Source organism: Lissotriton vulgaris, chromosome 9 (genome assembly GCF_964263255.1).
Source record: "Lissotriton vulgaris chromosome 9, aLisVul1.2, whole genome shotgun sequence".
In the NCBI taxonomy this organism is placed as follows: domain Eukaryota; kingdom Metazoa; phylum Chordata; class Amphibia; order Caudata; family Salamandridae; genus Lissotriton; species Lissotriton vulgaris.
The window spans coordinates 899,250,062-899,274,587 of record NC_141697.1 but is presented as its reverse complement, the minus strand read 5'-3'; the positions used below and the strand labels follow the sequence as shown (position 1 = coordinate 899,274,587).

The following is a 24,526-nucleotide window of genomic DNA, read 5'->3' as shown; positions in this document are numbered from 1 at the left end:
CAATCATGAAAACAGCCATCCAAAATTAAATGGTAGTATCTATGTGGTTGTTTATGTGGATCTGGTGCTAACGTAGCCACCCAAGCCAAGCATCAACCCAGCTTTTTTAGTAGTACTTTAATGGTGGCGGGAAGTGAGAGGCTCAGTTGAGGTATAACCTTTATGACATCCTTCCACTCCTATTTCCATTATAATTCACTTCTGACAGTCTGTTTAGTGATTATCAGTGGTATCTGCCCAAAATTACTGCCCATGGTCAAAGATTACAGCTTGGTGAAATACATCTTTTTAGTATTCTCAAGGTGAATGTAGGTCTGGCGTACCCTGATAGAACTGCCTTTATGCCTTGCTTGCAAAAACACATGTGTACTTACCACATTAACTCTTCTTCGAGGGTACTCAAGTCTCCCACAGATCTTTAAAGTTGTCGGTATCCAACTCCTGTCGTCCCTAATATCTGGAATGACAGAGAATCGATCGAGGACGGAGAACGCCAGGAGGCTGATTAGTCCTGGCAGCAAACTCTGCTGCAAGCCTGAGGGGTACCCATTGAATTTTATCAAGAAATTCTGCACATTGGCTACATTTAATCTGAAGGGAACCATTTGGAAGCTTTAGATGTGTTTCCTTAACAAATAAGGGCATTACTGTATGGTGATTCTCTGTCAGTCCGGATATTAGGGACAACAGGAGTTGGATACCGACTAATTTGAAGAACCGTGGGAGACTTGACTACCCTCGAGAGATAGACTGTCCCTTTTTATATTTAAGAATGATAAGGGCGGCATCAGGAATATATGTCAATCTTGCTCCTTAAAGCATTGTGAGGGTCCTAGAGATATATTGAGTGGAGGAACAAGCTCCCCACTTGAACACCCGACAATCCCAGCTTTTGATAAGACTGCTGGGAGACATCATTTATAGAGCCTGGAGAAGGTGGTTGGACCCTTTGATACCACCGAAACGCGTCACTTTCTGGTCTTTTGTTATCCTGCCACTATTGAGAAAAAAATTATGATTTGGTGAACCTGATACTAATAGTGGTTGGAATCGCTGTAATTATGTGTTAATGAAGAATGTGTTGTCTGTTCTTGAATCTATGTACAACATGCAATGAACTTAAATAGACTGTTGTTTTATTATTCACATGAAAGACTGCATATTTTAATGTATTGAACAGATATATTTAATAAACATTTGTATATTGACATTTTTTGGCTTCAACCATTTTCTCTGACGAATGATCGACATTTTGAATGTGGGAGTGAACAGTATGGTATGCTTCTGAAAAATCCCAAAGGGAATTTGTTTCTGACTTAGTTATATTGTTGATGGACCATGGCTTTGTTCATTTCAAAGAGAAGGTAAGATCCAGTCTGCATTTTTCTGTCCATTTGTTCAACCTACTTGGCTATGAAGAAAGTCTGTTGCTGCCTAGACTGTTCACTCTTTCTAAAAGAGTCATATCTGGTTTGGGTTTAGGTGTTCAAAGTTTGAAAAATCCAACTGTGAAGTTTTTCTTTTTAACTCTGCTAACCTTATGAAGGTGACAAAGTTGTAAAAATAAGAGAAGAAAAGTCAAAAAAATAGGTTTTGTTGATAAAATACATTTTCTTTTTCAGGTGAACACTCTCAAAAAATGATTTTGCTAGAAAAATGCCAGAAATATTGCCCAAAAGGGAAGTTATGTGAAAGTGAGAACCTTTAAAACATCCTAAAACTGCAAAACCTTTAGGGAAAATAAAAATATCACACATCCTTAGCCTTTGCCATTTGTTTCTGTTTATGGAAATGGTCTCAGTTCAATATAGAAGTCATTGGGGTTAGCTGGATGGAGCTCACCAATCTGAGTTAATGGCCTAGGTCAATATTTTTCAGTGATCAAAAGTGGTACCTCACAATATGACAATTTACAGGACATTTTAAATTTTGAGAGCATCCTGTTTGAGATTTTCTTAACTATTTGTTTATATTGCAGACTATTTCATTTTCTTTTCACTGTTTATGCCTTTAGTTTAGGACGAAAATAATACCTACTTGTAATCCTGGCTCTGCCTCTTAGGACACTTCATCGAAGGTATAAATGTTTGAACAATGCACCCCTGGATGCATTTACGCTGGACCACTTTTCATAGATGTATTGTTCATTAAATTACCACACAGACTGTCATTGTTGATCTGCTCTTATGTCTTAGACTGATGGACTCCAAATAAGCAGTTTCAAGCCCGTACTGTAGCATCTGATGTGCAAGAAAGGGTGAAAATGAATAATGAGAAGGAAGAAAAGCACCCCAGTAGGCTCATAGTAAAAACTAAAAAAGTAACCTTGCTCTCTAAGACTCCACGAACTTCCCCACAATGTAGAAGATGAACAACAGGGCCGGTTCTTATTTACAGCCAGTTGCATGCTGTATCTTTTGTCCAAGACCCAGCCCTATCCTGCTGGGGAGGTGGGTGGATGCAATATCTTTTCAATTAAGTTTCCTACAATGCAGAACTAGGCCTAAAAGTATTAACCTTTTCTGCTGATTCGTAGGATCTTCATTGATAGTCATAAACATCAGAACAGAGTAGCAAACAGCTTTTATCGTCTTAAAGGTGGTTTTTGGCCAGCAGGAAAAAAACAGAACCAACATCAACCTTGAGTGTAAGGAGTATACTTTGAGAAATAGAGTTTCTCTATTTAAATAATTTCTTAGGGTTTCCTGGCCCATTTTATTATCAGCCTGAGTGTCTGAATCTATACAGTAGTGTCAAGTGAATCAAGTTACATGTTACTGCTTTGAAGTTGCCAGTAATTGCTATATTTCTAATCCATGCTGGAGTGGATGCTTTTCCACTGGTACAGTAAGCGTTAAACATTCCAAGAAGAGGCTGTTTCGCTAATTCATAGCATAAAGTGATACAAATTACTAGCCATTTAGTGATAGGTTGTTTGGATGTTGCTAGACCATAATTTGGGCCATAATTTACAAAAAGCGATTTAGTTTTACAAAGATAGAAACAAAGACTCTTATGTCTAGTTGGCATATTCTACTGCTTTGGATGGACAGTGAAAGAAACTGGGCAGAGTAATAGTTTGATTAATGTTAAAGCCAGAAACAACCTTCAAAAGGAATGACGGCTATGTCCTCATTACCACCTTGTTAGCGTGGCAGACAGTGTAATGCTCTACAGCTGATCAAGCTTTCAGTCACCCTCCTTCCAAGCGAAGGTGATGGCAACCAGAAGAGCTGCTCTCGAGGGGAGGGGCTTGGATGTCGCCTTGTGTATCAGCTCAAAAGGAGAGCCCATCAGTTTTGACAGAACAATGTTTAGCTTCCATGGTGGAGAAGGTTATCTGATTGCGGGAAAAACCTTCTTGAGTCCTTCCAAAAAGTCTTGAATGGCAGGGATTTAAAAAAACGTGAATTTGGAGGTTTTCTGTAGGCGTTAATAGCAGACAGATGAACTTTTATTGATGAGAACTGAAGCTTGGCTACAGCCAAGTAAGGCAGATAAGGTAAAACAACTACACCACGGGGAAATTTAAATTATGCCGGTATAATTTGCGTAATTTTCGGAATTTCACATTATGCTGGTTACCAAATTTCTGAAATTATGTCATTTCACATAATTACGTGTGATTCATGGTAAACATGTATCAGGGACAGAAAGAAAGCAGCTGTTCACGATTCTTTTCTTTAATGCATTCTCATGCCAAAAACTGACGTGAGGCAGCATTTTGCCCCCAAATAAAGTGCATATTTGTGTCGGTACATGTCATTTCATGTAATATTGCTGCAATTTTACGTACTTATGCAAAAGCAAACTACACAAATGTTGCACTCTTAAAATAAAATTATATTGCCAGGTGATTGGATTATGTCCATTATTCTGACAACATCTTAAGAATCTCTTCCATTTCATGGCCCAACATTCTAGTAGAGGGAAGTTTTGCTTCTTTTAAACACTCCAAACAAGTCAATGGAAAATGTCACTGTCCATCCTTTCTGACCTTGAGATCCATGCAGCCGAATTCAAAGTTTTTATAGTTGGGTGTTGAATTTGCCCATGATGCACGGGCAGCAGATCTGACTCGCACCGAAGTCTACTGTATCGTCAGATGGATATCTGTAAAAGGTCCACATACCACTATTGCCTTGGCCATTCTGGGCACTCGTAAGATAATTATTTCTGAACATCTCAATTGTTTCTGTATTAATGAAGGGATAAGGGGAATTGGTTGAAAAGCTTAAAATTGGTCTTGACCAACTGATCAAAAGGGCATTACCTAGAGTGGTGGTTTTGATAGCCTGGGTCTCTCCTTTTTCAGTTTTAACCCATTGTGAAGAGGCCTACTGAAGACTCTCCCCATGCTTCAAAGATGTTGTTTATAACTTAGTCATCCAAGACCCACTTGCAAGACTCTTAGTAATAGCAACTGACGAAGCCTGCTTGCTGATTCATTGTCCCTGGAATGGTCCCCACTATTAGGGTCAGCCTCCTGGCTTTAGCCCAGTGCCAGATTGTCTGAGCTTCCATGAAAAGCAGTCATGACTGGGCACTTCCTTGTCTGTTTAGGTAAGCGTGGTGCTGGTAATGTCAGTTTGCCTCTGGATAACTGTTGTCTTCAGGGACGGAAAAAAAGCCTTAAAGGATAGGTGAATCATTTTTTGCTCACATTAATTTGTGTGGTGTGAAGATTCCTTGAATTCCACTGCCTTTAGACTGGCAGATGTCTAAGATGGGCTCTCCATCGTGACTGAGAAACATCTGTCATTATCACTTCTGAAAATAGCTTTGAAAAGCAACTCTTTTGAGTACATTCTGTGTCTTGCACCACCAATGTACTAGAGATTGTCTTGCTGAAGCAGAAAAGATCTATTTGTTCTCCCACTTGTTGTTCTTCTAACCTCCTGACACCAATGGTCCTCTAGCCATTGCTGCAGGGATCTCATGTACAACCTTGCATTTAGGACAGTGTAAATATATGATGCCATAGAACCTAGAAGGGAGGAGATTCATAAGGCTACTGAGTTCGAGGTCTTCCACAGCAGAATGCATTTGTTCCGAATAGAGGACACTCTTTTCTCCGAAATATACACTCTTTCTTTTATGGTGTCTATCGAGCAAACTAAATAAGACCAGTGTTGAGATTGATTTTTGATGGCTGATCTAAAGACATAGTCCGCTTAGCAGCTCTGAAATTGTTCCAAAATCCAGCCTCACCTTTACCAGACTGAGTTTTTTGGTAGTTATTTCTCTAGGTAAGAACAGATAAATATTCCTTTTCTTTTCAGGTAACCTAGCACTGCTACCATACATTTTGAAAATGTGCAATACACCCACTTGAGGCTGAATGACAGAACTGTATACTTATATTAATTGATCCCTACCATGAATATGAGTAATGTTCTGTGATGTTTCGCTACCGGAATGTGGAAATAGGCATCTTGCATATCTATTGCAGACATCCAGGCACACATGCATTGTGTCCCAGAAGAGGTTAGCTCTGATGCAAGGCAAGCATCCGAAACTTCTCCTTGATAAACTTGTTCGGGAACCAAAGATCTAATATTGGTCTGTACTCATCTTTTGGATCTTTTTTCCAAACCAATGAGTATATTTCTTGACCTTTCTAATGAAAATGAACTGGCTCTACTGTGTGTTTGTTTTCATTAGATATTTTGTTACTGAGGATGGTGATCTGGTGCTTTAATGTTGATTTTTGAGGAACAGTCAGTCGAATGGCTTTTAAATGTAGAACGCATCCATAAGACACAATATTTTAGCACCCATTTGTGTATTTTTACTGAAGCGAGGAGATTGAACCATGAGTTGAAATCACCTCTAATCTTCTGCCTTGTATTGCTGCTTGAAAGAACGATTTCTCTCTTCAAGGCGCACTGCCTTCAGGGTCTCTACCACATATGGCCTGGATACCCGTCACCCCCTCCCAACACAATCCCCAAGAATGGGAAGACGGATACAGTTCTTGAGCTTTTGGAAGGCGGGAGGGAGTTACCCTCCCGGCCGTATTTATTAAAATATGAAACAAAATTAAAACATTAAATAACAGTTTCATATCATGTACAATTTCATTTATACATTACGATGTTTATTGGCTAACCTTAACATATCTCTAATACAAAGGTTCTCCTAGCCGATTCTAAAACATCCTGTAAATGCATTTCTCAAAATTCAAATTGTACATCCTAACATTACGGGCCAACGGCAAGGTCGTAACCGGTGTCAGATCCCTAATACCAGACTCCCCCCCCTTACTTGTGAGGGGCGGGCGCACAGAGGACTGTACCTCTGTGCCAACTTCCAATTTCCCTTGTCTTAACGGGGGCCCATACTTACTCGACGCCATCTTGGTGGTCGTCCGAGGACTCGTGTGAGGTGTCTAGAAGGTAGCGTAGACCCCCCTCCCACCCCACACTGCTTACCACATCCGCCGTCGCGGATGTCCTGGCCCCGGGAAATTCCAAGGAGGGGACCCGTAGCCCCTCCTCCCCAGGGAGGGGTCTTGACCGCCTTCCCTTTCGGCAGTCCCATCCTTAGAAGGGTACCGCCTCCCCGTGTGAGGGGCCAATGGCCGCCTCCCCCCGGGCGCTCCCATCCATAATGGGTGGCGCCCCACCTCTAGGGATCTTCCAATTACTGCTCACCGATCATGACCTTACCGCCCGACCATAAATACGACATTGTTTAACTAAGAACGACATATAAAGTTACACTAGCTTTTCAAGTATAAACTTTATCTCCACATCAAACTTTATTAGAAACAACCTGAAAAAGAGACATCACACTTTATTAGAAACAACCTGAAAAAAGAGCTCATATCATCATCAATCGATTTTATAGCAATCCCAAACTCTGTCATCAGGGGCTGGTGGGTGGGCCAAAATTGGCTCTTGTTCCGTCAAGGGCTCACGTGCAACGAGGAGGTGCAGCTTCCAAGCACAGGAACAAGAGGATGATTCCTTGGATTGCTGCTCCATTTATTCTTCTCCGGGAGGGCGTGGACCCTCCTCCGACCGCCTACAGGGCATGGCCAACGGTGTAGGTGTCTAGGACAGCCCCTCTTGGGCGGGAAAAGGCGCGCCCCGGCTACGCCGCTTCGGGCATACCAGCCGTGACACGCCTCCCGCCCAAAATGGCTTCCCGGGGGGATCGGGGCACCCGACCATACGTTCGGGGGGACCGAGTGGTCGCCCCTTTCCATATGGCCTGGATACCCGTCATCCCCTCCCAACACAATCCCCAAGAATGGGAAGACGGATACAGTTCTTGAGCTTTTGGAAGGCGGGAGGGAGTTACCCTCCCGGCCGTATTTATTAAAATATGAAACAAAATTAAAACATTAAATAACAGTTTCATATCATGTACAATTTCATTTATACATTACGATGTTTATTGGCTAACCTTAACATATCTCTAATACAAAGGTTCTCCTAGCCGATTCTAAAACATCCTGTAAATGCATTTCTCAAAATTCAAATTGTACATCCTAACATTACGGGCCAACGGCAAGGTCGTAACCGGTGTCAGATCCCTAATACCAGACTCCCCCCCTTACTTGTGAGGGGCGGGCGCACAGAGGACTGTACCTCTGTGCCAACTTCCAATTTCCCTTGTCTTAACTGGGGCCCATACTTACTCGACGCCATCTTGGTGGTCGTCCGAGGACTCGTGTGAGGTGTCTAGAAGGTAGCGTAGACCCCCCTCCCACCCCACACTGCTTACCACATCCGCCGTCGCGGATGTCCTGGCCCCGGGAAATTCCAAGGAGGGGACCCGTAGCCCCTCCTCCCCAGGGAGGGGTCTTGACCGCCTTCCCTTTCGGCGGTCCCATCCTTAGAAGGGTACCGCCTCCCCGTGTGAGGGGCCAATGGCCGCCTCCCCCCGGGCGCTCCCATCCATAATGGGTGGCGCCCCACCTCTAGGGATCTTCCAATTACTGCTCACCGATCATGACCTTACCGCCACAGGCCGGATAGTTGACCGGCTATCCGGACCCCCCACAAAAGCTCCTACTAAAGGTCATGATTACGTAAACCCTTTAACCAAGCTAAGAAGTCTCCTATGAGTAAGACATTTCCCTCCCGGGACAAATGGACCCCATCCGCCAAATACATATGGTCCCCCCTGATACACCCGTGTGGAATACACTGCAATTTACCTGTACGGAACAACCTACTCAACTTGTTATTAACCTTCTTTACTGACTGGTTCAAAGCTGGCACAGCGAGGGCCCCCCGCCACACCTTCCGAGGAATCATGTGTGACCATGCGATTGTGCACCCCGAAACCCTTTTTGCCAACCAACTTACTGTGGACAAAATTAACTCGAGAAGCACTCGTCAACCAACGATCACCAAATCATTGCCCCCAAGATGCACTATGATTACAGATGGCGGTGACCTCGTCCGCCCTAACAGTCCCTCAATGAAACTTTGAAACTGGTCAATACAGAGCCCGCCCCTTCCGTGGAAGGGCACCCTGTACCCGTATTCCCCAGCCACGTGAATCATGTCACCTGCTTCGAATACGTCTGCGGCGCGCCTCACGTATGAGTGGCCAACGACCCACACCACTCTTTCCTCAGCCGGTGAACTTTGACCGCTGGTCCCCAGGTGTCGGGTCAACTGCACAGTCCGCCCCGCAAAGCCTGCTCGCGAAACTGTAAACCAAACAGAAAACAAGAAGCGTGAGTGCAAGACATTAGCTTCACAACATGTGCAAACGCACATACCTTTTATAACAGTTCGAGGACCAACGTCCCAACCGCTTTACTTTTTCAACACTCAGACCCCTGGCTGTAGCCTCTGTAGCAGCCCCTATCCGGAAGGAATGGGTCCCAAAATCGCTCGGGTTCAAGCCCGCTGCCGCGATTGCCATCGTTAACACCCGCTGGAACTGAAACCTAGTCAGTGGGGTGGCGTCTGTGTGCCTCAGCAAGCTCCCCCCCATGATGCCGCCCTCTGCGCTAAATACTCCTCCACGCATTTCACCGGGCACATGGGAGACCCTGGAATCCGCTGGACTACCACACTGTCCCCGATCGCTCCCTGATCGGTCTTGGATCTGGCAATTGAGACTACCATTGTCTCCCCCTTAATTTGAATGTGTTCTCGACACAGACCTCCCCCCGTATCCTGCTTGTTCCTCGCTACCAGTTCGCTTACCCGCATAGCCCCATGGAATGCTAATGCAAAAGCGGCCCGGAACAGCACTGTCTCTGATTGAGATGAACATGTCGCAGGGAGTACGGACATTAACAGGGACAACCTTTCCAGACCTATCGGGTGCCTCTCATCCACTCTGCGACCCTCAAGGCGTTGCCACCCACGCAGCGCCTTTTGTACCAGAAAGGACGATGTGGGGTCCTGGATGCCATGAGCCCGTGCCATGAAAGAAATGGCGGCCCGGTGCCTATTGGCCGTAGCCACTGATTTGCCTGCCTGATGTAAAGATACCAGAAATTTCAGGACATACTCCTCCTGCCCCCAGTGCTCCCCCCCAGCTGAACCCAAAAAGGACCAATAAGAACGGTACGCCCCTTCATATGCCTTCCTTGTCCTGGGTGCTAGACTCTCTCCCACGAGGTTTTGTAATCTGGGGCACCGAGAGACCAGAGAGCTTCGGGAAATGGTGCCGCCACCGAGTCCGCTGAGGGCAGAAAACCCCGGAAGGCCTGTATATGGGAACGAGAGAGCGCATCAGCTGCCTGGTTTAGTACCCCTGGCACGTGTCTTGCCCTAAAGTGGACGTTTAGTCTCATACATAGCAGGACAATTTCCTTCAGTAATCTCAAAATCCATTTGCAGCGTGCTGCCTGACTATTGATACACTCAACCAAGGTCATATTATCAGACCAGAACACCACAGAGCGATCACGAAACCCCTCTGGCCAAGTTTCCAAGGCCACCAGAATGGGGAACAGCTCCAGAAACCCAATGTTACCAGTGAGTCCATTATCGTGCCACCACTCAGGCCAGGTTTGTGCCGACCATTGATTGCCGAATATGGAGCCAAAACCTACACTCCCCGCCGAGTCGGTCACAACCCCAGTTCTTCCGAGGAAACTGGTGGATCGGTCCACACAACACGACCGTTGAAATCCGCCAGAAATGCCAGCCATATGAGCATATCCTGGCGAACCTCTGTTGACAGTCTTGTGCGGTGGTGCCCTTCCCTGAGGCCCACCATGGCTTGTGCGATAGAACGGGAAAAGGGGCGAGCCATCGGTATTACTCTCAGGGCAAAGTTAAGCTGACCCACAGCCTGTTGTAACTGATGGAGAGTTACTTTTCTTTCGCCGAGACATGTTTTTAGCGAGGCCCTGAATTTCATCACCTTCTCTTTGGGCAAGCGGAAGCACCCCTTTACAGAATCGAGCTCAATTCCCAGAAACTCGAGTGTAGTAGATGGTCCTACCGTCTTACCGGGTGCCAGCGGCACGCCAAACTCCTCCATAAGATTACAGAATTCCCTCAAGGCCTGTGCACATTCCGTGTCCCCGGCTGCCCCCAGAAACAGAAAATCATCAAGATAATGCATAACATGTGTAAAGCCCGTGGCTCTTGTGAACGCCCATTGCAAAAAACTACTGAATTTCTCAAAATACGCACAAGAGATGGAGCAACCCATTGGCATACATTTATCCATGTAATAGCGTCCCTGAAACATAAAACCTAGGAGACGCTGATCATCTGGGTGTACCGGGAGCAACCGGAACGCTGACTCGATATCTGATTTAGCCATCAGCGCTCCGGGCCCTAGGCGATTCAAAATGGCGACGGCCTCATCAAAGGATGCGTACCGCACCGAACAAACTCCCGGGTCAATCGCATCGTTCACCGAAAGGCCCCTAGGAGCTGACAAATTATGTATTAACCTGAACTCCCCTGGGTCCTTTTTGGGGACCACTCCCAAAGGTGAACAAACAAAATTGCCAACTGGTGGTATGACATATGGTCCAGCAACCCGACCTCGGGCCACTTCTTTCCCAATATTTGCCTGTACCACCGCCGCATTCTGTTGAACCGATAGTTGGTTCTTACATTGTGCTTCCCCCCGAAAATCCCCCGCCGGGATGCGGAAACCATATGAGAAACCGTCTCGCAACACCCCGGCGGAGATATGATCAGGGTATTCGTTCAGCCAAGGGATCAGTGCCATGATATCAACCGGGGTAGGTAATGGCGCCCCTCGGTCTACTTTAGACCTGTTTGGCGCCTCCTCTACCTCCCGTATCACCAGTCTTGGCTCTGCACGTACTCTCGGGGTGCGAGGACTGTCCGCACCCTGCACACTCATGCCTGAACCTGCAAGAACCCTGTGGCCTAGAACACTTGCCTCTGTTAAAGCTCCAGCAGACCCCTTTCTTACCCGAGTTGCCATTATTCTTTGTGTTCTGATCACTGTTGTACCCGCCCGAAAGGGCGCCCCCAAAGAATGGAGGGAAGGCTCAACCCCGTTTCCGCCTAAAGATGGCGACTTCGCCGTGCTCGACCTCTCAATTTTTTGCCAGGAAATGGAGTCGAAACAATCCCACGTCAGGGATGAGTCGTGCTCCTTGGACTTACGAAATATGCTATCATAACAACACCATTGATTGCCCCCGTATGATTCATAAAATTCCATGATACGTGTCTGATAAACGGCTAATTCCACCAATAATTCGGGCCTACGTTCCCCCATAATTGCAGTGAACATCCCAAACGCTCTGGCCCAATTGGCGATCGTTTCATCTACTCTGAAACCCGCCATCTTTGCGCGCCATACACTAGGATGCAAAAACTCTTTCTGGTTTTTTACATGCTCAATCTCATAGTGATCGGTCAACAAGGAAAACATGTTCACATATTTATCCGCCCAAATCCTTTCTTTCACATCAATCGGGATATGTTGAACGACTTTTTCCCTCCTCGAGGGTACCGATCCCTCCCCCGCCATCGGCAATGGCTGCTTACCTGAACCGGTAGCTGTGACCGTTGTCGCTGCCGAACCAATGCCCGATACTGGTTGTTCCACGGGAGCCTGCGGGGAAACAAGAGGACACGGTGCCTTCACAGCATCTTTCGATTGCCGCAACTGCTTCATTATCGACCTGGCTTCTTCAGCCGTGGCCCCCTCATTCTCTCTGCCCAACCATGCCGCCAACTGGGCAGCCAGCTCAGGAGGCATATCTTCCTCGTTCACAGGAGTGACCACCACAGGGATCGGTTGTCCCGCGTTCAGGACCGGAACTGGGGCCTCGATCGGGGTGACCGGGTTCGCTGGAGGTGATTCGGGAACCGGGGCCTCCCCACCCGATGCCCCCTTCTTGGCCCTTCTACCTCTCCTGTTAGGGACTACTCCCGGCAATGCTGGTCCGATGACTCTCTTTGGTCCACCCACACCATTCATTGCCGCCATCTGCTTCTTCATGTCCGCCATGTCCTTCATCAGCATACGAAGCATCTGGTCGGTTCCAACCCTCTTTCCGACCTTCTTGCCAGGCATCGTCCACGGATAATCCTCAAGGTCCTCGGTCAGGAAGCTTCGAACTCGCTGAAAGAAGAAACACAAAATTAAATTCTCAAAATTGGCTCTTGTTCCGTCAAGGGCTCACGTGCAACGAGGAGGTGCAGCTTCCAAGCACAGGAACAAGAGGATGATTCCTTGGATTGCTGCTCCATTTATTCTTCTCCGGGAGGGCGTGGACCCTCCTCCGACCGCCTACAGGGCGTGGCCAACAGTGTAGGTGTCTAGGACAGCCCCTCTTGGGCGGGAAAAGGCGCGCCCCGGCTACGCCGCTTCGGGCATACCAGCCGTGACACGCCTCCCGCCCAAAATGGCTTCCCGGGGGGATCGGGGCACCCGACCATACGTTCGGGGGGACCGAGTGGTCGCCCCTTTCCATTCTTCATTTTCAGCATTTCATCTTCAATGTGTTGGACAAACAAGGCAGAGTCTGAAAATGGGAGGTCCATTATTTTTTGTTGTGCCTCTGGCTTTAACGCAGAACAAGGACTCAGTAGGATCTACGGGTGGACATCCCATGACAATATCCAGGGACAACAAGGTATGCAAAAACAACTGCACCATTATTAATCGGGCTGTGTACCAGCTACCTTTAATGCAGCATTTCTGCACAATCTTCTTGGCAATGTTTAGGAAAGTCTGTGATAAAGCTTCTCATGCTATCACAGATTTCCCTTTGATATCTCCCGAGCAGAGCCATTGTGCTGGCATTTTAAGGTGGGTAGGTGCTGTCCCACTTAGCTTCCTGCCAGCAGCATCTAGTAGCTTGTTTTCTCACTCTGGAGGGGCAGTAGTCTCCGGGGCTGAGGCATGCCTGTGTCTCACAAAAGTAATTAGCAGAGAATCAGGCTGCAGTTCAGATTTAAGAATTTCTTGATGACAGAGACCTGTGAGGAGACATTGAAGTCTATCTTCTCTTCCTTTGTGGAGACAGACGTTGGTCTTAATAACAATCTGGAAGGTGCTGCAAGAGCTGCAAAGGGATCTGTACTAGACCCTCACAGGGGATTGTTGATCTTATTAGTCTGAAAGTTAGTGAATGTAAATCAGGAGTGATAGGATGAGGCACAGTTTACGAGACATTGAATGGAATTCTACTCCCTTTTTCAGAGTCGGAGATAACAAAGAGGTGGAAAAACATGATGTCAAATCAGAAAACATACCTATTTCCTGAGGAGATAAAAACCTAAGCGAATACAGAGACGATGTTGAGATATGTGATATTATTGATGACAAAGGTGTAGCAACCATTAGTATTGACATTGTAAGTGAATGTGACAAGTCAACTATTGATCTTTGACAGCGATGAGCACCCTGACGGTGTCCTGTGGAGTTTACGATCTGATGCAATGACTGCAATGGTGACTGATGCCCCAGCTTCAACTTCAGTTGGGTTGGGAGTTCTACTCACATCGATTGCGTGTACAGTTTTAGACAGCAACAGGACTGACATGTTTTTGGTGTCAATTAGAGTTCTATCTTTGACATCGAAGGCTTCTTAGGCAGGGTGTATCTCACCTTTCGATGAGTGCTCTCTTGGACACTGATGAGTGGGAGACCTCGAGCAGACTGGGGTTGATGCTCTCAACATTGGTGCGATTACCTTATATGTCAATCTGGAACACGGTTGAAAGTAATGCGGCAAGTGTCTTTACATTCCAGATGAGCTCCTTTCTCTGGATCTAACCCTGAGGGAGTCTTTTTCATGAGCTGTCTGATTATCAGAGGATGCATTCCATGAAGACTTCTCCTGTCTCCTGGTCTTCTTCCTTCCTCCACTCTCATATCTTGCATCATCCCACTAAGCTTTATGCTCTTTCGGTCGGTCATGGTCCTTTTGGACAGATTTTTTTATTTGCAAATGTCACAGTCTTAGACCAAATGTGAGGCCAGCAAGCATACTACATAGACATTGTGAGGGTTGGAGTAGAAAGGGACACATCTCAAAAAGAATACTTATATCAGGAAATATCCAGTCAGAAAACATCAACAAAAATGACGCTAGAAAGAATGATGTTAAGATATCGAGTGAAAGTGACAAAGCAATAATTTGGCTAATTCGTTTAAAAAACAGAAGTGTGAAACCTCAAATGTGATCTGGATCCTACGTATAGATCTGTAAAACAGAACTGGACTATGAGGCAACTACTAGTGCAATGCATAATCGGTAAGTGAAGCTCCTGGAATCGTAAAAAGACAGGATGCTTTTTTCACAACTTCAATGTAAGCCCACTGAGGTGCATTTTTTGTCATTCTCATTATTCACTTTCAACATTTCGAGCACATCAGATGTAGCAATGCAGCTCATTTGGAATCCATAAGTCTACATCCAGGATATAAATTAACCTCTGATAGGGTATTAGAAGGTGCAGCTCATCATAAGAACGGATGGGCACTGACACCCTATGACAATACATAAGTGAACAGTGGTTCAGGGTTCACTTATGCAGCAGGGTATTAGTGTAACCTTTATGACCATCAATTAAGTTCATATGGTGCAGAAAATGATATTTTTAAATGTACATATCTAGCTTTTCATCATTTTTATATGTCAAGTGTTTGTATTGTTTGTATTGATTTATTCCAAAATATATGGGAAGGCTGCATTGTGCTCAATCAGCATTGAAATATTAAGCCTGAGGGATTCATTTGGTGTTTTGCTGGTGGAAATAATTTCCATCAACCAGCTTTATTGGTTTCTACATCAAAGATGCTGCGTCTGTTGTCTGAGGAGCCACTTCGTGGAGTGAAGACTAAATCTGCAACAGAATTCAGCCAACAATAGTATAGGATGACATAATTTCTGCGATCTGGCATGAACACTAAGGGGTCCATTAGGATGGCGGGCGGATTGCCCCCGCCAGGCTGGCGGTAGCCACCGCCAGCATGGCGGGGGCAATCCACCCGCCATCCTTCCCTGTATTCCCCCCCGCCATATTAGAATGGCGGGGGGACCACGGCTGAGCAAAACACCGCCCGCAACTTTTCCGCCCCAGTCGCATTGCGGCAGGGGCAGAAAATGATTAATATGGTGGCGGTGTCAAGCAGACACCGCCAGCCATATTATGATGGGCTGAGGGTGATGCCTTTCTGTGGCGGCGATGCCGTCACGGAAAGGCATGCGGTCTTCACTCTGTGGCCCCCTGCGGGCCCCCAGAGTGAAGGAGGGGGGTATTGCACATGGGGGGGTACCACAGGTACCCCCCTTCACATGCATTAACAAAGCGGCAGGCACCGCGCGGTGCCTGCCGCTTTGTTAATGCAAATGCAGAAATGCATTTCTAGCTGTGGCGGGCGGTGCTGAGAGCACCGCCCGCCACAATGCTAGAAATGCAGGATGTGCCATTGTGGCGGGCACATCCTAATGGTGGCGTCGGGACCCCTGCCCTTAAGGTGGACGGTCCCGTTTACCGATAGGGTGGCGGACGGGCAAAGCCCGCCCGCCATCCTAATGGACCCCTAAATCTGTAGACCCAACTACGGATACTTTTATAATTTTTCAAGAATCTTGTCTCTGGGACATGACATGGGTGTTTTTCAGCACATTCAGAAGACAAATGTAACACCTTTTCAAAAGGGAGTCCCCAGTTCCAGAATGGTATGTTTAGGTTTTTGCTCCACCTACATTTTTCGGGTTGTGTTGCTGCAGATGGGGTCGTTGAACATTCACCATGTTTGCGAAATTAGCACCAGAGCTTGGTGGGCCCAATAGCAGGAAGTAAGGTGTCTCTGCCAGTGGGACGTACACCATATGTGAAGTTCATAATAGACAACAATTATCAGAAGTCACCACCTGCTTAAGATATAGCATATGTTCCATTCCAAACAGTTCTCTCGTGTAGAACATAACTGGAGCTGAGACCGAGGACATGGAGATGCAACCTCAGGCCTCATGCACAACTAGGATACCAAAATAAGGTTGTAGCAGTGCTCCTAACTCATAACAGAAGGTAGCCTTCTGATTCAGAGTAACGGAGACACCACATGTGAGTAATGATGCCTTTCCCGCTGAGAGCTAGCTTCAAGAATCTGAGAGAGGAAAGAATGTGTCAGAGAAATTCCAACAAACAGACCAGACCAGAGATGGAAAAATTGAGTGGGAGGAAAGATGATCTCTGGTCTGCTTCTGAGGAATAAGGTGTCAGAGTAAATATCTCACCCCATAAAGTGGCAGATCTGTCGACGTCTCTGGCACTCGTTCACACTGGAAGCTTCTTGGTAGGTAAGAGAAAGTTAAGGTCTTGAACCAATATCTTGTAGCCCAACTGTGACACAGTGGAATTATTTAATTGCCCCATGAACCTTTCCATCATTTAGAGAAAGACCTCTCCTGTTTCCCTTTTTCAGCAGTTATACAAGACATCTAAACTAAGCAAAATATACTCAACGACACACAAATATTCTCCTGCAGAAAAAGCCAACTGAGTGCTGGTGACTGAGGGAGCCTTTGGTTTTTAGTTGAAATAAAAAAAGATCCTGTTTGGGATTGGCTGGCGATTCTATGTAATACATTAGGTAACACTTTGAGAGACCCAGAAGAGGTAGTAAAGTTTCAGTTCAATCTAATCTAATAAAATGTAGTCGGAGGGTGGGAGTAGTCCATGGCCTTGATATGTACCACTGTCTTGAACTCTGGTGGGCAAAGATCTTGTCCATGGCTCTACTGTTTTTGTTATATCTCACTCCCTCTAAAATCTATCCTAAGCTTGAATGGACATTAAAAGTAAGAAGAGGTGGTCCAAAAAACTGAAGAAAATTTAGCAGTCCCCCCTTCACTTCACATTCCGCCGAGAGGCAGCAACCTGGACAACGTTTCTAACCAGGTGAAAGCAAGGGAAGTCTATATGTGATGACAGGAAGGAAGGAAGTGTTGCACCAAGCTGCTAACAGTTTGGTTGTGAAAGGTTTGTGAGCCTTCAGAGGACAAAATAGACACTGTAGTCTTTGATTGAGAAGACTCAACAGCCTGGGGGAAATAAGGTGACTGGATGAAATATAAGTTGGGAAAGCATGCAGATTTAGTTTACCAGTTTTCAGGTCTGAGTTGGAGGTGCGAGGCAACTGTGCAACTTTAGAAAAATGTCTAAATTGGAAAAGAGTGGTGATGTATAAAAGGAAAACATAACGTATGAAAGAAGTGAGATGTCTAAAGAACAGATGATTGAAGGTTTTAGTGGGTGCTTGTTGTTAATGGATGGAGAGTCGCTGAAGGGAATGTGGCTGCTACTGGAGTTAGGGCATAAGTAAGGGATTGTTGTCTGAAACTCCGTGGGGTGGTGGGCGTACAGCACCCAAACCCCAAGTAGGTTTAATGGTTATCTATTGCTCTAGTTGTGGGCTGGTTTTTCCACTTCCTCTGTATCCATGTTGATTTGTGTGCCTGTGTCTTGCTGTGTCTGTTTAGTTGTTGTGGGGTTTATCTGTGGAACCTCAGGGCTATGTTTATTTGGACACAGGACTTTGTTGCCTCCTTCGCTACACTTCTATATCGATAAGAAGTTCCATACAGTCAGACACTGGATTTGATTGCAGATAAGCAGCACTGGCAATGTGATATAACTTCAGGACCTCTACTGAGAGGCAATTGCATGTTCTGGCTACATAATGAGTATGGCAAGTAAAACATGAGTCCTTTCTCGTAGCTCCATCATGTAACAGCCAGGCAGTGTTACTTTCTACAATCTGTTTGTTTCAGTTGGCTATCCTTTTCCTGGACTGACTGCTGGTATGGTACCAGTCTCTAATCACTCTATGCCAACTCAGAACAAGGATTCCATTTAATTTGTGCAAGCAAACAATTGTAAAATGCCAACCTGGATAAACAGTCCTGCTCATTTAGCAGACTGAAGAACCCCTTTCAAAAGGCTGAACAAGACCTCAGAGTCTTTTTGCTCTGTCAGCACCCTTCATTAGTTTGAGCCAACAGCGACTGGACGTCATGGAATTTTCCGCTGCTGGCTAGGTCCAGGACAGCTCATGTTGACCCTAAATAAATAAGGATATTTCACACAAAGTGGGCAGAATTGAAATCCAGGTGGCCAACAAGGCTGGTGACCTTTAAAGATGAGTTGGGCAGGCAGATTCGGTGACATCTCAGAGTGCTATCATGAGACAAATAGGGTTGCTACCGGGCCAGTTTTATAGGGTGTGGCTGGTATTTTATTGCCCCTGTTAGCAAGGTATGTTGATCCCTTATCAGTCCTTACTTTAAACATTAAATGTAGGAAGAAAACACTTTAAAATGTGTTTTACGCCTGTCTTAATGACCCCTGGCTGATAATTAAAGTTAACAAAGACAAAAAGGCTATGTTAAAAATGAAAACAGATGATTTCACTTAAAGTTCTACTTAAGAATAATTTCTGGACCTTTGAGGAATCTTCAAACGTGAACAGATGGTAGGTATTGTTCTCTGGCAAAGGTGTCAACCCTTTAACCCCTTGCATGTGTCGGACGGCCCCAGGCCGTCTGACGCAGTGGTGCTCATGTGTGTCGGACAGCTGGGGACCGTCCGATCTGCGCACGCGTAGAATTTTTACCGCCGCGCCCAAGGGGTTAATGTGGCCTCGAACATCTCAGAAGTGCAGACCTATTTTGAATTTTCTGATTTCTACAGATTTCAACAGCTTCAGGCAAGAGTGTTTGAACTGGAAGGCTATCACTTACAATGGCAAATGGTCTGCTTACTTCCAATGCGTTGTCTCACTACGGACCTGATTACTAAGATGCTCACGGGGATAGGAAGTGTGGGGAATGCGAGGATATGTCCCCCTATAATGAGGGAGATAAATAATTCTCCCGAGCACCTAATAGTTTTACTATTGGTTTATAGTTTTCCCTGCTGTGCTGTCGTGTCTCAGTGAAGCAGCACAGCATGATATAAAAGAGAGGCAAATCAGCATCTAAAATGAACAGGACTTCAAGTTGGTTGGTTACGCCTGCTCACAGAGCTGGTAGTAATAATGAACATACATTGAAACTGGTCCTTCTCAGGCCCTCTAATCATGGCCTTAATCTCAATGGCAAAAACGCTGGTCGATTTTTGAGGTGATTTGGTTTTTGTTTATATTTCAAGTTTTGCTTACTATTGCATTCCCTAAGCTAGTTCCTGAATGTTATGTTTTTTTTTTTTTCATTTAGCATTTAAAATTTATATAATGCATATTTTCAACTGAGTTACCTCCATGTATTTATAAAGAGGCATGACTGACCGCTCTGGAGTTTAGACTGAAGGCAGCTCGAGTTTCTCACGAAGCCTGTCAGTGGGTCAAAAAGGGCCTCAAAATACATTGACATCCAATCCTTAGCATCTCCGCAGAATGAACAGAGAAATGGTTTAGGAAAGTAGTTTCTGCTTCTATGGTTACCCCCACTTTTTGCTTGATGTGATGATGTTTTTGACTAGTCTGACTGGGATCCTGCTACTCAGGACCCCAGTCTATATGCTTTCTCCCTAAATTGTTGTGTTGAGTACTTAGGTACATTCCAGGTTGGATACTGGGGTACCCTTATCAGTCCTTAGTATATGGTACTAAGGTACCCAGAGCATAGATACTCAGAGGTCTCCTATGGGCCAAAGCATGCATTATGCCACCCATGAGAGACCATGGAAAATGGAACTCCAGGCCTGTCATTGCAGCCTGTGTAAGTTGGTGCTAGCACCACTCACTAAAGATATAGGTTTCCTATATCTAGGCTCTTTGCCCTTAAAACCTATAAGTCACCCCTATAGCAGGCCTCTGCAATCCTGAAGGCTGCATGCTTGGTTCTAAGTGAGAGAGTGCCCCTGCATGAGTAGGACACGTCCGCAGCCTATGGAGTATTTTCTACCGGGTTGTCAGTGAAGCAGCCATATACTATATACAGGGGAACCGCCTAATTATGCAATGACCATCTCGAAAACGGCTGCAACTAATCCTATGATGTTTGGTGTCAAGCACGTTGGAATCATACACCCACACTGTAAACGGTATGGGAGGTATGATTCCAAGCACTGGAAGAGCCCTCTGTTAGACTTTCAGATTTCCCGGTGCCAACCTTTTAGACCCAGACAGCACAAAATGGTTGATGCCGACCGGAGACACATTTCTACTCTCCTGCTGCTGAGCCAAGCTCAAGCAAAGAAAGGTAGAACAATAGGCAACCTGTCACAGGGAGGTGTGACCACCTCCCAGATAGGATTTAGTGTATTGGGACCGGGTGGATGCGTTTGCCAGCACCAGAAAGTCTGTATGTAGGGCACACTTGGTGTCCCCATGCATAGTCCAGTTCAAACCAGTTCTGGGAGCCATTAGCTCCTACTCTGGCATGAACCTGGAAAAAGGGCATGGGAGTAACCTCCCCCCTGTCCAGATCCTCCCCTGAGAGTGTCCCCTAAATCTTCCCAACCCTTTCCCTAGGGTACTTAAGGGCTTACCTGGGTGTAGGTCCCTAGATTCGTAGTTGGATAAGATTCAGATCAGACACCACTTCTTCTTCTAGCATCTGGGCACTCTGGATTCACTGGACTTTGTTTGGGCCTGACTTTGTCTACCTTCCAGTCTAGTGCATCGTCTGTGCCTGTGCATTATACGGGAAACTTCAAAGGCCTGCAAAGCATCAAAGACACTTGAAGGAATCTCACTTGGAGTGAAGGAGTCACTCCCCTGCATTTGCAGCCATCACAACTAAGCCGACCAGTCTGCTGATCCTGAGCTCCTCTACTCCAAAGGCTCTGCAACAGAGGTGGTGGTCTTCCACAGCTCCCGAGGCCTGCCCTGCCCTCTCACCATGTTTGAGGTCAGTATCCCTCGTGAGGGTTGCAATAACCGAACCCCTGTGCACAGCGTCAACTTACAGTTGCAAAGGCTTGTTGACTTCTTTCCAAGGATATCTTCGGGCTCCAAGTAGCCCCAACCCTGAGCACCTCCAGTGCCCAAAATCTTCAGCCACACAGCATTGTGCGCATCATGGCCTGCAACTTTTGGGGAGCTGCTTGAGGTCCTCTTGAGACTCCAGTGCCACACGGTTGTGGGTCCACTTGAGGGTCACACTTGTTTCTTTTGGGCTCCCCTGAAAACTCAGGACCTGCCCTGACTCCCCTTTTTTTTTAGTCCCCTGGACCTTGCTGGTCCTGACGTTGCTCCTTGTTCACATCCTTTGCTGGTTGCACTTGCCAAGGCTTGTTGGTGCTCCCGTCGGATACCTACCCCTCAGCACTCGACATCCTTCGTTGGACAGCTCGTGCACGGCTCCTGGTCCTCCTCAGCATTGCCTGGTCCTCACAGCTGCAGAGTCAAGGTCATCGTCATCCATCCTGCAAAAACCAACATCGAAGGGCATTCGTCTTCCAAGTCTCCTCCTGGTCACTCCTGAGTGACATAGACTCTGTCCCCTCTGCTTGCAGGTACCTCTCATCAGGAATCCATCCTCAGATTCCAACGGACATTTCTTACTTCCTCCACAGCAGCACTTTCCTGAAGTCCTCCATTGGGTTTGATGGCGGATTCTGACATCACTTCACACGTATGCACTTGGCTTCCCTGGTGTAGGTAATGATCCACTAGGGTATCCACGGGTGGGGTGGCTCTCCAACCTTCTGTCTTCCACGGGGTTTCTTCAAGGGCCACTTGGAAGGGTGCTTGATCTTTCAAAATCCAACCGCGACTTGCACATAGAGTTGTACGGAGCAACCAGTAGTGTTTCCACAATGCACACGCTCTCCTTGGGATCCCTATCTACTCAACCTGGGTGGTTCCTTGGGGTCCCAGCACTTCTACGTCCTCTCGACCCTGTCTATATCCGAGTCATGGTTCTTATACCACTTTCTTACTATATGGTTTGGTCCCCCCAGGGGTCCACTGTGTATTTCGTGCTATTTACAGTGTTTCTTTGCTAAAGTATTGTGTGCATTGTGTTTATCTCCATGTTGGAGATACTGGAACGTACTAGAGAGCATTATATAATAAATACATATTTTTATAAATACTTGGTGTGGTTCTTTTCACTTAATCTATACTATAAGATTGTATTCTGGTAAAACAAGCTGCTTCGTTTGGACTAAGCCTGAAGGCTGCTCTTCACAGCTACCACTTGGAGAACTTTCTAAGGTTGTCTAATACCTCTTCAATCACCATAAGGGTAGTCTGGATTGGTGCAAGTTACCCACTTATATTAGTGGCCATCATATACCAGGCCAGCTTCTCACAAATGGTCACATATTTCAGTTTTAAATTTTGATACTGTACAAATGTGTGTGAAGGGTGGTCACAATTGTCAAAGTATTGACAAGGAAAAAGAAAATGCAGAGCTTACATGTCAGTATGTGCTTTGTGTGTTTAGGGGTGATGAAAGGAAAGAGATGAGGTGTTTTTGATTTTCGCTGGCTCGAGTTTATCTCATAGTTTTTTGAAGCGCGATACTGTCAACAGCTACCTTGCGTGATTTACGGCGGTAAGCTGGTAGCTGTTGACAGAATCTTGCTTCAAAAAACTATGAGATAAACTCGAGCCAGCGAAAATCGAAAACAGAATCAACGAGGGCTCCGTGCATCTAGCAAACTTGGAGCCTGGGCCACTTGAATTACCAACTGAAAGTAAAAAGAATAAGGCTGGCTATCTTCTGCCTTTAACAGGAACACCATTTGCCGTGTAGAGAGTGTTGAATAAACACCAACCATAAGGAGTACCAAGTACCCTGAAAAGCAGCACGAATGAAAAGATAGAGCTTTTTGCACTGCATGCTGATCGCTGGGTGAATACAACAACACTCAGACACAAATTAAAAAGCCCTGATGAGAGTCCAGTGAAAGAAATACCTGAACTCGAAACGCGTCGGCACATTTCCAGGAAACATCCAGGATTTGTGGTTAAAAAAGGAATATTTGTATAATGTAGAAGATCTAATGTAGATGATTTATGTTTGCGTATCACGCTTTGTTTAGTCTTTTTCACAGATGTAAAGCACATTTTTGTGACATCTTTGGTGTATAGCACAAGTGATTAGTTTGTCCATATAAAATGTTTTTGGAAAAGTTTGGATTATGACTTGATGATGTTTTTATTATCCGTGTAAAAATACAAAATTAATTCCATAAAAAACAAAGAAAAGTAAACAGTAAAATAAAATACTGAGATAAAACATTAAATTGTTTTTCTTTTGAGCCAAAGTAGTTAAGCTCACTAAAGAAATTTGAGGTTTAGGTGCACATTCTTGTTCCTACATAGTTAAAACGGCCCAGCCCTATCCTCTCCCATAAGGGCCTGACTCCTTGTTTGTTTTGACACTTACATACTTAACATTATTTGGTGTATCCCTGTCCTCTCCTTGAGCAGGCCCACTTTTGCCTGCCTAGCGCCAACGCAGGCACTCTTGTGTCATATTGTAGGCATGGTTGTTTTTGTTCAGGAAGGATGAGAGGAAAGATGAATGACTGCCTAAACCTGTCACCTTTTTTTTACTTGGGTGGAATCAGTAAATGGATCAGCATTACCATAGCGCCTGAATCAGTAATCGCTGCTAAAGCGCTTGACAAACAATTTCACTTTCTAAATACTGCATTATTCATCAAAGTGTGTGATTCTGTATAGAAAAAAAGGGATGTACTTATTGGACATAGTCTGTAATTCAGTTTAAATGTATCAAAGGCTGTTCAAACGCGGTCAGCTAGCAGTTACAAGCAACACTGCACTATGACAGGAGCTGCCTATTTTAAATGTAAAAAAGATGGACTGTTCCAGGCGAGTAATGTATGATGCATTTAGTTATCAGTCACTGATCTTTCTATAAATAACGCATTTTCAAAACTGCAGGGAGGCAAAGCTAGCCTGCTGTGAGGACACTGTTGAAAGGGCCTAGGCCCATTTGCTCAGCAATTTCCTGATGTCGAACACTCAATGGTCCCTTTTTTACAACATGATGTGTAAAGAGGAGCAACAATTCCACGAATCAAATCTAAGGTACCATGGAACCAGCGTGGCTACACAATAACTCAAGTCGACAACCAAATAAAGGTTAGTCAATTTAACAAAG

General features: G+C 45.5%; 1 protein-coding gene across 2 annotated transcripts in view; it reads right to left on the bottom strand.

Moving 5' to 3' along the window:
• The window catches only part of LOC147692464 (RAS guanyl-releasing protein 4-like), a 516,206-nt gene that overhangs the window by 298,735 nt on the left and 192,945 nt on the right, over positions 1-24,526 (bottom strand). For both annotated transcript variants that reach the window (XM_086938673.1, XM_086938674.1), the window contains one exon: positions 16,679-16,741. In XM_086938673.1, coding sequence (XP_086794799.1) covers positions 16,679-16,741 — 63 coding nt within the window. The remainder of the gene's footprint in view (positions 1-16,678; positions 16,742-24,526) is intronic.